Consider the following 17,138-nt stretch of genomic DNA (forward strand, 5'->3'; position numbering starts at 1 on the left):
GTTCTAGACTCCCGCCCCGGGGGCGCTGAGGCATAATCCCTAGAACTCTTGGCCCTCGAGAGCAGAATCCACAACCGCAGAGTCATGAGGCAACTGGGTCTTCATCAACTCCGAGTCCCCGTGAATCCGATACTGGGACTCAGCTTTTTTTGGGATGGTGGGGTTGTTAATGGTCTCATCCAGTTCGCCATCAATGTCTGCTTAAGGACATTATGTAGGGGAACAGTGGATGACTCCTTAGGTGGTGAAGGATAGTCCAGGACCTCGAACATCTCAGCCCTGGGCTCATCCTCAGTGACCACTGGGAAGAGAATGGCCGTGGACATTTCCCGGAGAAAGAAACTCTCGGGAGGAGAAAGCTTTCTCTCTGGCGAAAGAGTAGGATCAGTAGGAAGACCACAAGACTCCTCATCCGAGAAATATCTTGGGTCCTCTTCTGCCTCCCACAAGGCCTCCCCCTCAGTATCAGACACGAGTTCTCTGACTGCAATCTGAAGCAGGGCCCGTCTCGACGCTGAGGAGCGATGTCCTCGATGACGGTGTCAAGAAGTGGACTCCCATGCCGACGGCGATGAAGCTCCATCGACGTCGACACAACTTGGGTGGCAGCCGATGCCGACACCGCAAGCGGCACCGATGCCGAAGGCCTCACCATGGACGGGGATCCAGCCGCCGCATCTATCGACAGTACCGTAGGTGCAAGCACCGCCAATACCGGAACAGACGGTCGCAGCAGCCTTTCCAGGATCCCTGGAAGAATGGCTTCAAGGCGCTCGTCAAGAGTGGCTGTCGAAAAAAGCTGGGGAGTCGATGCAGGAGTCGAAGCCCGAATCTGCTGAGGAGGTAGAGGCGGTACTGGGCTGTCCGGAGAAGTGCGCATCGACACCTCCTGAATGGAGGGTGAACGGTCTTCCCGGCGTCGACGCTTCACGGGTGCCGAATCCTTCGGCGTCCCAGAGCTCTCGGTACTGTGACGGGAGGGCAACCGATGATTGTGCTTCTTCGCCTTCGCGGTACCAAGGAAGACGTTGAATCCAAACGTCTCCTCAGGGTCGGGTCCGAAGAGGGTCGGTTCCAATGGGCCTGCACCGCAGGAGCCCTCGAGGCAGGTGGAGACCCACTCAATGGCCCTCTACTGCCAGCATGAGATGGTCTCTGGACAGCCATTACCTGCGCTCCGGACGTCGATGCACCCTCCGGTACCAACATCGACACCGCCGACGATCTCGGTACTGCTGCCGATGCCGAAGGACCAGGCGAAGCTTGGAACAGGCACTCCCACTGAGCTAATCTCGACGCTTTTTAAGGCCACGACACAAAGTATAAGCATCGGGACGATGACTCGCCCCAAGACACTGAATACACGAAGCATGTGGATCAGTGGCTAAGATTGCCCGGCTGCACCGAGTGCACTTTTTGAATCTGCTGGCGAGCTTCGATGACATCGACAGAAAAATTGCGGCAGCGAAATCAAAAGATGCGATGGCGCCAAAAAAAGCACAGAAAAAGGGGGAAAAATCCCGTACGGCCAAAACAAAAACAAAAAAACTGACCGACAAACTAAGACAAAAAAAAGGAAGTTTGGGAGTTTTTTTCTTTGGACAGAATTACAAGACGAGTGAACTTGCGAAAACAAAACAAAAAAAGTTTAAATCGACGGTAAATCGAAATTGCTCTCTCCTGAGGCACAGAGCAACCGTAAAACAGCCGCCTGACTGCGGAAAAAAAAAAAAAAGAGACTGAGGGATACGTTCGTGCGACGGGCGGGAAGACGGTCGCGCATGCGAGGTGCGTGCACTCGTGTGCACGAGGGCTCTAGCAAGCTTTGTTGCTAGGAAGATTTCCAGTCCTGGGGCTGCCGTTGGACATCAACCCATCAGTAAGAACAAGCAGCCTGCTTGTCCTTGGAGAATAAGAAGTTCATGTGGGACAGTCAATGAACTAGTGTTCTGGCCATTACTTGCTTTGCTTTGTTGTGTTGCCGAGATCAGTCATTTAGGTTGGATCAGTGGGGTATGCCTTCTCAAACAGATTAGTCTTTAAATAATTTACGGAAGCTAAGGTGGTTGTACGTTGTTTTCACGGTTGTTGGTAGTGCGTTCCATAGTTGTGTGCTTATGTAGGAAAAGCTGGATGCTTAAGTGGATTTGTATTTAAGACCTTTGCAGCTAGGGTAATGCAGATTCAGGTATGTTCGTGTTGAATTAGATGTGTTCCTAGTTGGTAGGTCAATAAGGTCTATCATATATCCTGGGACTTTACCGTAGACAATTTTGTGGACCATGGTACAGATTTTGAAGGCAATACGTTCTTTAATTGGAAGCTAATGTAACTTTTCACGGAGAGGCTTTGCGCTTTCAAATCGTGTTTTTCCAAATATAAGTCTGGCTGCTGTGTTTTGGGCTGTCTGAAGTTTCTTTAGGATTTGTTCTTTGCATCCCGCATAAATTCCATTACAATAGTCTAAGTGGCTCAGGACCATTGATTGTATCAGGTTACGGAATGTTTCCCTTGGGAAGAATGGTTTCACGCGTTTAAGCTTCCACATTGAACGGAACATTTTCTTTGTTGTGGATTTCACTTGGCTCTCTAGTGTTAAGTTGTGGTCTAGTGGAACACCAAGGATTTTCAGGTTGTCTGAGATAGGGAGGTTATGGTCTGGGATGTTGATTTGTGGGGTTGTCCACGCTGTATCGGGATGACAATATGAGGCAGTGCGTTTTTTCTTTGAGTTTTAGTTGGAATGCATGGGCCCAAGATTCCATGATGTTCAAACTAAGCTTGATTTCGTTGGTGATTTCTGTCAGTTTGTGTTTATACGGAATGTGTATTGTATTGTAACATTTATACCCCGCGCTTTCCCACTTATTAGCAGGTTCAATGCGGCTTACAAATATAACAGGTTTACAAGATAACACAAAATGGATAAAACAGCTGACTATAGTATATAAAGAGGTGGACAATAAAAAGTGGGTAAGTAATACGGGTAAGGGAGGAAGGTGGCAGAGGTAGGGAGTGGGAAGAGGGTGTAAATTGGGATAGTGTGTTGTAATTAAGGAAGAATGTATAATGATGGCTGGAAGAGGGATGAAACCAAAAAGGGTAAAAGAGGAAGCGTATTTCAGGTTCTGTTCAGGTTGTGACGTCGTCTGCATAGATGAAAGGGTTGAGGCCTTAGTTGGATAAGGACTTGGCTAATGGGGTCATCATTAGGTTGAAGAGCATAGGTGATAGTGGTGATTCTTGAGGAACCCCGCAGTCTGCTTTCCACGGTGTTGATATGTTTGAGTTTGATTTCACCTTCTCATGGTCAGGAAACCCTTGATCCAGCTAAGTATATTTCCACCAATCTCGAAGTAGTCTAGTAGTCTTAGTAGTATATTGTGGTTTACCATGTCGAATGCACTAGACATGTCGAATTGGAGGAGAAGGATGCTTTTGCCTATTGCTATTTCCTGTTTGAATTTGGCTAGGAGAGTGATTAGGACTGTTTCAGTGCTGTGGAGGGGGCGGAATCCTGATTGGGATTCGTGTAGTACTGAGAGTTTGTTTATGTAGTCGGTAAGTTGTTTGGTTACTAGGCTTTCCATCAATTTAATTATCAGCAGGATAGAGGCTACTGGACGGTAGTTAGTGATTTCGTTTGTTTCTTGGTATCTTTTGGTATTGGGGTAAGTAGGATATTGCCATTTTCTTTTGGGAAGAGGCCATGCTGGAGCATGTAGTTTAGGTGGGATGTGAGGTCTGCAATGAAGCGGTCAGGGGCAGATTTAATTAGGTAGCTGGGACAGGTGTCTAGTTGACAGCGAGTGTTGGAGAACCTCTTAATCGACTGGGTGACTGTTTCGACGGTAAAGGGAACGGAATTTGTCCAGGTTTAATCAGCTGGGTATTCTCCAAAGGTAGGGTCTAACTCGTTAAAGAAGTTTTCGATTTCGGTGTTATCCTGAGGTAAAGTGTTGTGTAGGTTTATGATTTTATCGTTGAAGTACTTGGCAAGTTTGTCTGTGGGTGGGATGTCTGTATTTGATGTACTGACCAAGTTAGTATCTAGGAGTTTATTCACGAGTTGGTATAATTTCCTTGAGTCTTTGTAATCTGTCCCTATTTTGGTTTTGTAGTATGATCTCTTGGTCTGCCTTATTGCATACTAGTAAAAAAGGCCCGTTTCTGGCACAAATGAAACGGGTGCTAGCAAGGTGTTCGTCAAAGCGGCGCTGGTGACCCCTCCACCCCTCCCAGGGTGCCAGCGCTCCTCCCCTCAACCCCCCCTGAGGTCGTCGTAGGCAGTGCTCCCCCCTCCATACCCCCCCCCGAGGTCGCTGCCGCTCCCCCTCGTCCTGTATGCCCTTCCCCCCCTTTATGACCCCCCTTCCATGCCCGCTTCACTGGTGTGAGGACCCCCCTCTCAGTTCTCAGGACCCCCTCCCCCCATCTGTCATCCCTGGAGCCCCTGCCCCCCTCTCATTCCTGGACCCCCTTCCCCCCCTCTCTCTGTGGTGCCATGCACCCACTGTCAGTGTCTGTGGCCCCGCAGTGCAAGCAGGACGAGTGCTGCAGCCCGTAGTCCGGTTCAGTGTTGCACTGAAGCTGCTGCTGTGTATGTGCAGAGGCTGAGCTGTAATATTTCCCAGTTGACTGGCAAGTGGGTAGATTTAGAACCTGTGAGCTGCTGCTGACTGCAGACTGGGAGAAACAAAAGTTTCAGTCTTTTGTGCTCCTATGTGAAGGGGGAAGTGTGCTGCAGGGTGGCCCTCCCCTTCATTAGTGCTGGCTGTTGTAAAAAAACAGTGATGGGGAGTAGGGACGGACGCAGTTTCAGGGTTCTTTAAGCTTTGTTTTTGCTTTTGTTTCAGTTGTTGCCGCCCTCATTTCCTGTTTGCAAGGCAGCCTGAGGCTGCGTCCCTGCATGTTCCCCTTCACTGTTTTTAACAACAGCCAGCATTAATGAAGGGGAGAGGCTGCAGCAGAAGTCCCCCTTCAGATAAACCGGATATCTCTGGTGCCTCAAGTTTCCGGCTTGAGGCTTCACTGGAACGTTGGAGGTGCCTTTTATATAGATAGATTTGTATTTCCTTTGGGTTTGTTTCCACGTATTGAGCGTGTTTTCATCTTTTGTTTTTTTCCATGCTCGTTCGAGTTTCCTGGTTTGTGTTTTTAGCTTTTTCAGATCTTCGTTGAACCATGGTATCGACTTAAGCTTACGTGAGGTTCTTATTCGTAAGGGTGCTATTTCATCTAGTATGTTTTTGCACCTTTTATCCCATTCTGTGAGGTAGTAAATGGAATCCGTTTGTGTTGTCCAGTCGTTGTTGTATATCTGTAGGTTGTGTACGGTATGAACCCTTCTTGCACCAATTCATGGACAGGTTTAGTTTGTAGTGATCTGTCCATGGCGCTTGTGTCCAACTGATGTCTGTTATTATTATTATGTTGTTATATTTGTACCCCGCGCTTTCCCACTCATGGCAGGCTCAATGCGGCTTACATGGGGCAATGGAGGGTTAAGTGACTTGCCCAGAGTCACAAGGAGCTGCCTGTGCCTGAAGTGGGAATCGAACTCAGTTCCTCAGTTCCCCAGGACCAAAGTCCACCTCCCTAACCACTAGGCCACTCCGCCACTCTCTGGTCAGTTGTGAGTTTGTGTGAGATGAGGTTGTGTGCCTTTTGGTGTGGGTTGCTTGCATATTTGGGTATTTGAGATCCCATAAGTGGAGGAATTCCTTGCATTCTCGTGTGAAGGTCGAGTTTGGGTCTTCTAGGTGGAGGTTAATGTCTCCTACTACTAGTACACTGGGGTTGGTTGCATATGTGTTTGAAATGAAGTCCATGAAATTAGTCTGGCTTTCATTCCAGTTTCCTGGTGGTCTGTAAAATAGGACACACTTCAGCTGATCATGTAGGGATTTGTTGTGGATTCTAAATGAGGCTATTTCAAGTTGAGGTGTTATGGACTCGGCAGTGGTTTCGGTAGTAAAGTGGGGACGATAAATTAGTGCTATGCCTCCACCTCTTTTATACTTCCTGGCCCAATGTGTGATTTTGTATCCCGGAGGGCACAGGTCTAGGATTATAGGGTCCTTTTGATTGTGGATCCAGGTTTCAGTGATAAAAAATAGATCAAGATTTTCTGTTGTGATCCAATCTGTTATTACTGCTGTTTTGTTTACAATGGATCTGGCAATAGTGTAGCCCACTTGAATTGTTTGGTATGGGTCATCTGCATTTGGTGTTGTGTGGATTTTTATTAGTTGTCATTTCTTTATTGGTGCGATTTTGGTAGGACTTTTCTTTCCCTTCTGCTGTGGTTGTCCGCATGTTGATGTTTTTCCTTTGAGTTGTTGTCCGTTTGAGGGGATGTGGTGTGTCCGATCAGTCTTTGATGAGTGTGTAATATGGGTATGATGTTGTTTTCTGCAAGTGGGGTGGTTAGCGTTATGTGGATCAGCGTTAGGGAGTAAATTACTAGGAGTAGTTTGAAGGTATTCATTTTGAATTTGGGTCGCTGTGGGTTTCTAATAGGCCATGTTCTGATGGTAGGGTGCTTGATAGGACTTTGTTCTTTGGTATGTGATCTCTTGTGGCATGGGCTCAGTGTCACTACTGTCTCCTGATGTCGCAGGTTTTGCGCAGGGGGCCCTGTGGGTTCTGTGGTAGTTAGTTTCTCTTGATGTCTTCATCTGCTATCCGCAGTGCTCCTGTTGAATGATGTCAGCTGCCTACCTCTGTCCTAGGAGGCGACTATGGAGTATCGGTAAGTTCATTTTAACAGGACATAGGCTTAGACACGGTCTCGGGACAGGCTATTTGGGTCAGAGCTAATGGTTGCTAGCAGTTTCTTCGAAACCTAGCAGTTTATCTGTCCTTGTTAGAGGTCTGGCATAAGCTGATCAGGATCTCGGCTCAATTCGGTCCCGTGAGTAAGACACTGGAGCAACGCATCCCAATATACGTTAGCCGTGCTTTGACCCATGCTCTATCCCAGTTCTACGGTTACGAGACTCTCCACAGTACTCGGCACATCAAGGTTCCAGCTATGGTACTCTGTGGGTTCAGGTGGAGGGAGCTATGCACCAAGCAGATGCGCTTCAACTGCACGACAGATGCGCAACTCCAGTTCCCTTTGCGGAGATATGTGGGCCAGCAGCAGACCTGAGCAGAGAGACAGCACCTAACCTAGGAGAACCTTTTCTTTGTCAGCGTGTGGCACAGAATGGCCGGCCAGCACCCAAACCAGGAGCATCTCTCCTTCGTCAGCGGATGGGCTTTTTGAGCGCCCTCGTTGGTGCGTGCGGCGCAAAATAGTCAGCTGGCCAGGTGTCCCTCTAAACTTCCGTGTCGGAACACCCAGACCTCCGCCGTGAACAGCGTCCCGATCGGCTCTTCCCCTAATGGCTGCTTGCGCGGCGTATCCATGCACCTCTTACCTGTAGCCCCAAGTCGAGGACTGGCTGGTCGACGCTCCTCGCGGTCTGCAGCGAGGCTGGCGGCGTTACTGGTCAGTCGGCAGTGCCAAAGGCACGGCGCCCCTGCGCTCTCTTCACTGCTGCCTCAGGTTGGTGGCCGGCCGGCCAACTCTCCACGCAGCATGCAGCGGGGCATCAAGGGCTGGTCGGCAATCTCTCAGCTGGCTGGTGGACACTGGCGAGTGCGCCTCTTCACCTGCAACAGGTCGAGGGCATGGATGGCATCGGGCTGGGCCAGTGTTGTGGCCCGTTGGACAGGGGAAGCCGCTGTTGGCGCCCAGCTGGACAGGGCGTCCGAGCGAAGGCTCGGGTCAACGGTGATTCTCGCCCTACCCTCAAGGCGAGGTCGCCCATCTTGACAATCCGCCTGACCTCCTCTTCGTCGCCTGCCTCTGGCGGTCACCTCGAGCAGTCCCGATCCCAGCTGTTCACCCACTGGGTCCTCGGGTCCACAGAGCTGGCTGCTCCCATGACCCTTCAGTCGGTGGCCATCTTAATGGTAGATCTTTACAGTAGCCTTTGACAAAGTAACATCTTTTGCAGGAATGAATGCAGGTGCTCTTGCAGAAGCTGCAAAACAGATAATGACCTATTGCCTAGTGGATACCATTTGAGGACAAATGGTCAGCCACTACACAGATTATACTTGTGCCTAAACTGGAGATAGAGACCAGCACTGGATCAGTGCTGACAGTGCAAAGTGAATCCCATGCATAGTCAGTTTGTTCATGATCTGCACTGGTGTGGTGCACTGCTCTGAGCCCAGAGGCCATCATGTTGGTCAGTGCTACTATCCAGCTGGAATCCGATGGCAGAGACAACCCAGAAGATGGTTGCACAGATTTGTGCTCAGGAGAAATACACTGAGCTACATCTATGCTAAGGTGTCTGTACTTCTCTTGCATTTTAGAAAGGACTTTCAAAGATGCTGTGAGCTCAGGCCAGTATAAGAATGTATATGCCTGCACTTTGGGCCTGGAAACCTCCAAGGAGATCAAAAAATTTGAAGGATTCCTGGCGTTGCTTCTTTCTGGATGGACTCAAGTTACTGCACAGGAAAAACAGTGGCAACTTCCACAAAGAAGTCAACCAACATTAGAGACAGAGAGATAAATTACATCCTCTTCTCCTCCTTTTGGGCAAGCAAAAGTCTCTCTCTCTACTTCACAGTAATCCTTTTGGACTTATGGAAACATCTCACCACAGTGCTTACAGTCAGCCTGATTACGGTCTAAGCCTAAACAAGTTATGTATCTGGAATGGGTATCAAAGTTTTGGATCTTTCATACTATGGCAGAGTCAGAAATTTGAAAGAAAAATAGTTTTTGTTTTGAACATGAAAACTGGCACAAACAGAGATAGAAACCTCTGCAACACAGAAGCGTTTTGTGTTCACATCTATTACCAAACAAAACAAAAAACCTGGAGGAACTAAGGACATCACTGCTAACAGGAAGAAGCTGTGCATGCAGAACATTACACTAGTTCTGTGTTCTTGCAGAGCTGTTACATCCCACCACATTCAAATACCATCCACTTGTATCCCTGACTCAATCTTACCTGTAGACACAAAATTCCTTTCTTCTGCTACTGGTATATCACAATCCAGTATCCAATGATACAGACTACTGGAAGTATGACAAAATTACAATACATGGGTATACCTTACTTCCCCTCTTGGTGCAGCCCCTCTGGTATTTTATACAGATTTATCTTCTCCCATTATTTACCTTACCTGTAAGATTCCAGGCAGCAAGTCAGCAAAGTGTTTAAGAAGAGGAACATTATGCTCATTGGCAAGCACAAATGCACATGCAGCTCTTGCTGACAATGTCCTGATCTGTAGGAAAGAGAAGAGAAAAAAGTGTTTGTTGTGTATTTTTTTGCTGCAATAGCAGTAAACGATTTTAAGCATCCTCTACATTAAAATAATAAGACATACAATTTTGCTTTCTAATATCACATATTAGAAGCTGTAATCTATTTTCTGCTCTTATTCCCAGGCCTCTTCTGCTTATATGTATTTCTTCAAGTTTAAAAAAAAAAAAAGTTTCTGAAAAAGCAGTACACCAGTGTAACAGAGGGGAGCAGATAAGGTATTATAAAACACTGAATACACTTTAAGCATCACTGAGAAATTAATAGAAAAATTAATAGAAAAGTACAATGTGCTAGTAAACCCCTCTTCAAATAAAATGCATTACAGAAATATTGACAGCTTCACCTCCAACCCAACCAAACCAGCATGCTCACCCACAAAAAAAAAAAAAAAAAAAGAAATTTAGACACACATGATCTCTACCAAAGTACTTACCTGCCACACTATCTTTAATGAAACAAAACACAGCCGTTTTCTTTATAAGGAGAGTAGGGAAGGGCTCAACAAACCCCAGGTGCCAGGTCACTATGGTGACTAAAAATTTTGACCTGGTGCCTAAGATTTCAGCAAGCACATGGGTAGCAATGTTTTAGCTTTGGGGCCACAGAAAAAGTTTCTCTGAGAAGCAGCTTCTCATTGGTAAGCATATATTGTGTGAAAATTCAATGCCAGCCAAGGAGCCTACCTGTAACTTCTGGCAACCCGCATAATGTCAGCTTTCTTACAGGAGCTTGTTTACAAAGGCACAGACAATCTACATGGAGCAACGCCAACAGAACAGTTCCAGATAGTTGAAGCAGTAGTATGGGCCAGAGAAAGCTGGGAGAAGTTGTAGCAGCCCAACTAAGGATGGCTGGAAGCAGTCCTAGAGGAAAAGCAAAAGCAGAAGAGGCAGACTACTGGAGCAACTGGGCAGTGTCCAAAGGCCCAGAACAGCAGGGGGTCCAGTATCACCCCATACCTGATCCAGCATTTCTCCCTGTCTCTTCCACTCTCCTCCCCTCCCCCCCACCAATCCAGCTTAAACCACATCTTCTAGGAGGTCCCCAGCAGCCGCAGAAATTCAAACACTACCAGTGGCCTGCTCGAAGCTTCTCTGCCATGACCTGCCCCAGCATAAACAGGAAGCTGCATCAGAGGGGTGGGTCATGGCTAAAGACAGGCTCTAAACAGACCACTAGCAGCATCTGAATTGCTGCAGCTGCTGGGGACCTCCTAGAGGATGCAGTTTAAGGTAGACCAGAGGTTGGAGTGGGATGGAAGGATGCTGATAAGGGGGGGGGGGGGGGGGGGGGGGGGGAGAAGAGGGGAGGCAAATGATGTACCAGAGGAAAGAAGAGAAAAATGGGCAGGGGAGAAGCTATTGCTCGAGGTATGAGGCACTGAAAATGGACTGCAGCTCTGAGGGGACGTGATTGGATTGAGATGGGCTACCAGTGTGAGCGAGAAGATTGAGAGAGGCTACAGCTAGAAGGGATGTGATGACAAAAGTTGCTGCTGGGCTGGATGGACAATGGAGAGAGAGGCTACAGATGTAACTGCTGGGAGCACGTGAGTAAATCCATGGGTAACTGAGGAACGCCAAGTCTGCTGGGGGATGGATGGGTGGATGATTGGGAAGAATCTGAGCCTGCTGGGAGGGGGGGATAAATGCAGCCACAGCCTTAGCCTTGGCCCTTCCCTCCAGCAATTGCAGCCTAAAGCTTTTCTATCACCAGACAGACTACAGCTACAGGGACAGGATTATGGAAAGGGAAAATTATATGGACTGAAAGAGTGATGCAGCCAGACTTGCCATTTTGTGTGGGCCTGAGCCAAAACTGAGTGGGCATATAATTCCCTCCCCTCCCTTGCTCTCTGCCCTTGCCCCCTTCCCCCCACTAGTGACCCTCAACTCAAATCAGTACCTGAGCTGGCGGAACTGAAGTTGTCCTCCTCTAATGGGCAGAATATATCCCTCTCCCACTCTCTGCACACAGCTTCTGATATCTCTGCACATGTACAAAAAAATGACCATGCGCAGGGGATGTAACAACATGGCAGGAGGACCTCTTCAGCTGGATACCTGCCACCCATAACAAAGTTGCCACAATTTTGGGTGGACCTGAGCCCACCCATGGCTACACTATTGGGACTGAAGAATACTGAAGCAATTTTTCAGATAAGTGCACCATTTAAAATTTTTCTCTGAAATATCAGCCTTGAGACACAAATTTATTTTGGGCTAAGAACTTTTAAGTGCTATGATTATATTACTTTTTGAAGCCTTTGATTTGTTGGATTGAGGCAGTCTCTCAACTATTTTGAGCCCATATTTACATATAGGAATAATACTATTACAAAGTTAAAAATAAACGAAAACTTGTGCACTTTTTAATGTGAGCTGCGAGGCTTCTTGTGGGGGTTGTAGCACGAACATCTTCCCTTTATTTATTGCTCCTCTTTATTCTTTGTGGCAGTATATATAAATGTAAAGGCACACATTGCCAAAGTTCTTATCCACATCTTCCCTAATAATTTTTCACTCCGTTTGCTGCAGTCAGCTCCGTGCAGGTCTTCAAGTGAACCATCAAGTACCACTAAAATAGACCAACTTCTCTCACTTGTGATGCTACAATTATACAGCCCTCAGGTCACTACATTAGGTCCCCTATCTACTTCCACATACAATTCTAAATAGTGAAGTTACTCACCTGTAGCAGGCCAAGTATTCTCACATCTAAGTGACGTTATCAGACGGAGCCTGGTGCTGATATTGAATAGCAAGATTGAGAAATTACTAGAAGCATTCCAACTGACATCAGCTAGTGCCTTCCCGCCCAATGCGCGAGCACAGGTACCTTAATCAAGTAAAAAAGCTCAGAAATACAACTAAAAGGAAGTGGAATACTTGGCCTGCTGTCCTCTGCTACAGGCGAGTAACTTCGCTTTCTCCGAGAAGCAAGCAAGCCTTCTGTATTTTCACATCTGAGAATCCCTAGCAACCAGGACCACCAAAAAAACAATGCAAGGACAATAGGGACTCGCTCAGTCAATTAACCTGAAACTGTATACACACTAGTTGTGAAGATGAGGCATGGAACTGAAGAAAACTGGGTCTAGGGGGATGGCGCTGGATTCTACACACCGAACAAGTTCAAGAGTGCCTGACCAAACCTTCTGTCATGTCAGGTACCCTGCTCAAGGCAGTAATGAGATGTGAATGTATGGACAGAAAACATCACAGCTTTACAAATCTCCTCTATAGAGGCTGATCTCAAGTGGGTTACCAATGTCACTATGGCTGACATTGAGCCTTGACATGGCCCTCTAGAGTCAGCCAAGCCTGGGCATAAGTGAAGGAAATGCAATCTGCTAGTCAATTTGAAGTTGTGCATTAGCTGATGGCTACCCCCCCCCCCCAAATCTGATTTGGGTGAATAGAAAAAACAAAACGCTGGATGTACCGTCTATGGATTTTAATCTGCTCCAGACAGAAGGCTAAGGCTCACTTGCAATCTAAGGTCTGCAGTACACTTTCACCAGGATGGACATGTGGTTTTGGGAAAATTGTTGGTAGAATAACTGACTGATTAAGATGGAATGCAAACATCACCTTAGGAAAGAACTTAGGTATGTGCGGAGAACTACTTTGTGATGAAAGTTTAGTGTAAAGGTGGATCAGCTACTAGGGCCTGAAGCTTACAGACTCTGCAAGCTGAAGTGACTGCCACCATAACCACCACTTTCCAAGTCAAATACTTTAGTTGACAGGAATCAAGTGGCTCAAAAGGAACTTTCATCAGTTGAGTGAGGACACAGTGAGCGGTCTGATGGGGGGGGGGGGGCCGGGGGGGGCTGTATCATCAAACCTCTCATGAAGCTAGCAACTAGAGGTTGTACAGATATGGGCTTACCTGCTACCTGTTGATAAGCACTAATTGCACTGATATGAACCCTTATAGAGTTGGTTTCCAAAACAGACTCAGAGAGATGCAGGAGGTATTCAAGCAATTAAGTAGGAAAAGTGAGGGCATCTAAGGTCTTGCCCTCACACTAGAGGGCAAACCTCCTCCTCCACTTAAGATAACGCCTCTTAGTGGAGTCTTTCCTGGAAGCCAGCAAGATGTGAGAGACACCCTCCTGCAAATCTAAGGATTCAAAATTCTACACTCTCAACATCCAAGCCGTGAGGGCCAGTGATTGGAGGTTGGTATGCAGAAGGAATCCCTCGTTCTGTGTGATGAGGGTCGGAAAATATTCCTATCTCCATGGCTCTTTGGAGAATAACTCCAGAAGAGGAAACCAGATCTGCCTTGGCCAATAAGGAGCAATTAGAATCATAGTTCCCTGGTCTTGCTTGATATTTAGCAAAGTCCTCCCCATGAGAGGTATTGGAGTACATGCATACAGAAGACCTTCCTCTCAATGTAAGAGAAAGGCATTTGACGCAAGTCTGCCGTGTGATCTGAGCCTAGAACAGAACTGGAGGACTTTGTTGTTGAAGCTGCAGTTGGAGGCTGTCGAGACAAGGACCGGTTGGTATCAGTATGTTTCTTTATGAGGTCATCAACCTCCTCCACCTTGTCCCCAAAAAGACTGGTCTCTTCGGCAAGGTACATCCATCAAACTTCTTCTGAACCACTGGTTCTAGGTCAGCGACACACAGCCATGATAGTCTGCACATCCCCACACCCATGGCAAGAAGCTGGATGCAATATCAAAAGAATCGTAAACGTCCCTGGCCAGATACTTTCTGCACTCCAGATGCTTACTGATGAAGCTCTGCAGCCTGCTCCTGCGGGAGAGAATCCGCAAGGCTACGTGTACAGTGTAGCAGCAGCCTACTCCTGAGGGAGAGAATCCGCAAGACTACGTGTACAGTGTAGCAAAGATTTCAAGTCAAGTCTTGTGTAGAGCTGGTAGGACTGCAGTCTCTCTACCTGCGGGAGCTGAGGCTTGGTTCCTGCAGATCCTAGCTCGTTTGAGGGCAGATTCGACAACCAGAGTGGTGAGAAAATTGAACCCTTTCAAATCCGAGAGCCTTTCTCAATACTGTGTATCCACCTTTTTAGGTGCGACCTACACTGAAAGAGGATATTCCCAGTTTGCCGTCAGTGCATCTTTAAGGATAAGGTGCAATGGCACTGTGACCCCTTTCTTATGAGGTGACTCAATCCAGAACAGATAACATTTCTGCCCTGGGCTCCTCCTCTGTCTCCAACTTCACAAAACCGGTGAGAGAGAGAGAGAGAGAGCCCAGGTGGAGATTTATGTCTCTCTTCAGGTGGGGAGTGATCAGAAGGTTCTCCATAAAACTCCTCCTCCAAGAAGAAATGAGGGTCCTCTTCTGGGTCACATTCGCGGTCCCAGTCAGACGCCTCACAACACTCAGACCAGACTGAGTTAGTATGTGCCTGCCTTGGCTCAGTAGAGCCATGTCCACACCCTGCAGAAAGCCGAGGTATAGCCCTACTGTCAGACTCCGGGGAAGTTTCTTCCCAACGTCAAGAGCGGTACTGCGTGGGATAATGTCGACACCCTTCGATGCGCCGAGAATCTCTCCACAGGCATGGATAGAGCCTCAGGAAGAATCTGGGGCTGATCCACAGTTGGCACAAGCACCTTTGATGCCCAAGTGGATTACAACTGTAGTATCTGCGCCAGCTCCTCCCCAAGCATAGACTGGTATGCTCATTGAAGGAAGGCATCAGCAAAGGCAGGGGAGCCGGGACAGAGGCAAACTGAAATTACGTCCATGCTCAACTAAAAGCAGGAACCTGGCTGCTCGGAGACTTGTGCACTGGAAACTTTACCAAAGAGAGGTAGCGTTCCTCCTGGTGCCAGTATTTCTTGGGTATGGAGCTCCCAGCAGCATGCAAAGAGGACTGATGCTTATGCTTCTTGGGCTTCCCCCGATGCTCAGCATCACGGTCTTTGGTGCTACCAAGGACGATGTTGAACCCATATGTGCCCTCATTGACGGGTCTGATACAGACCTGTCCCGGGGCCTACTTTCAGCGCCAGATGTCTAGAGAGGTAGAGACCTCAATGTTGGTGCACTCCCAGTAGTATTTGAAGCCTTAGCAGCCATTGAGGTCGATGCTTGCAGTGCAGGTATTGATGGATCAGTCTTCAAGGAGCCAAAAGGTCTCTCCTGTTGGACCTGCCATACCCTCTTTGTCCTCAACTGGATTTGCAAACAGAGAGAACAAGAGTTAGGCTCATCGTTAGGCCCAAGGCACCAGATGCATCAAGAGTGCAGGTACCTCCAATTACACTGGGTACCCCTTTTCAAGCGGGGGTCATCTGACATCGAGAAAAGAATCGCAGCCAAATTAAACTCCTCGATTGTGAACTCTAAAAAGAGACAACGTTCAAATTGATGTCAGTGTTCCAGCCCAAGAAGGCCTAAGAACTCACAAAAAAGAAAGGAAATAGAGCTGAAAATACTAAAAAAAATGAAAAAGTAACATAATAAAAGAGGGAAGAAAATAATTATGGAAAGGACAAAAATATCTGCATAAGGCACTGCTAAAGCAGAGAAAAAAAACTCACTGAGAGAAGAGAACGATGATGTGTCCTTGCGTGCTCCACAGAAAAATATCGAGGGACCCACGCTTGCACTTCCGGCGGGAAGGCACTAGCACACGTATGGTGGGATGCTGCTAGAAATTTCTTCAATCTTGTTAGCCAGCTTCCACAGTGGGCTCCATCTTGTGATGTCACCCAGATGTGCGACTACAGAAGGCTGCTTTGTCCTCCGAGAAACAATTGTATTCATTCTGCAACACCTCACTGCCTTCCATTTCTTCCTACACCCCTCCCCCTTCCTCCTAACTGCTGCCAATCACTCCTATCTATGCTTTCTCCACTGTGAATACCTGGCTCCACCATTTTCCACTTTGCTGTGCCCTTGGTTGGAATAGACCTCTTCAAATCAATATTGAGATGCCATAATCAGTGTTTAAAATGTTAACTATTGCAGTTTAAAAAAAATAAAATAATTTCAGATATTTGGTGCTGGTATCTTGTCTTAGTACAGCTGAGGCAGTCTGTACAGATATTCAGTGGCATTACCCATATAGTGAGAACAGAAAAGGAAGCACACCTTTTGAAGAAAAACAGTCTTATTGGTTGTTCAAAGCTCCCAGGACTCACAAGTGCCCAACACGGCCATGTTTTGCCAGAAGTACAGGCTCAGGAGCAATGCAAACCGGCTGGTGTAAAACTACAAATTTCACCAACGCTGATTACAGAAGCGTCTCTTCCGGAGTCTGTTGGGAGCCTTGAACCAATAAGAGAAAGTTTCTTCAAAAGATCTACTTCCTTTTCTGTTCACATTGGATCTAGTAGACCGGTTGCCTTCCTGTTTTCTTACTACCCCCCCCCCCCCCCCCCCCCCCCATATAGTGCTACTGAATATTCTGTCAGCCACACTTAGGGATCCTTTTACAAAAATGCCGTAGAAAGTGGCCTCAGAACATCCTTACACAGGTCTTTCCTGACTCTAAGGGCATTTTTACTACTGCTGGAAAATGGCCAATTTCCTATTTTCCAAATTAATGGCCACATGCTAATATTTCTATTAATGCACAGTCATTACCAAAAATTAGTGTGCAAGCCCTTACCGTCACCTATTTTGTAGGTGATAAGGGCTCATGTATTAATCCTGCACTAATCAGATAGCACATCTACATAGCCGTGAACTACTCTCTATCCCCCAGACATACACCCCCTCCCAAAAAAAACAATCTTTTTGGTGCATTGTTTGCACACAGATTCTAAACTTACTACAGGACCCCTCAAGTAAG

General features: G+C 47.2%; 1 protein-coding gene across 1 annotated transcript in view; it reads right to left on the minus strand.

Annotated features, from left to right (window-relative positions):
* Nucleotides 1–17,138, minus strand: part of IPO5 (importin 5) — a 358,310-nt gene that overhangs the window by 251,779 nt on the left and 89,393 nt on the right. Inside the window, 1 exon segment of the mRNA XM_030201357.1 lies at nt 9,202–9,306. Coding sequence (XP_030057217.1) covers nt 9,202–9,306 — 105 coding nt within the window.

The sequence above is a fragment of the Microcaecilia unicolor genome, chromosome 4 (genome assembly GCF_901765095.1).
Source record: "Microcaecilia unicolor chromosome 4, aMicUni1.1, whole genome shotgun sequence".
Classification (NCBI taxonomy): Eukaryota; Metazoa; Chordata; class Amphibia; order Gymnophiona; family Siphonopidae; genus Microcaecilia; species Microcaecilia unicolor.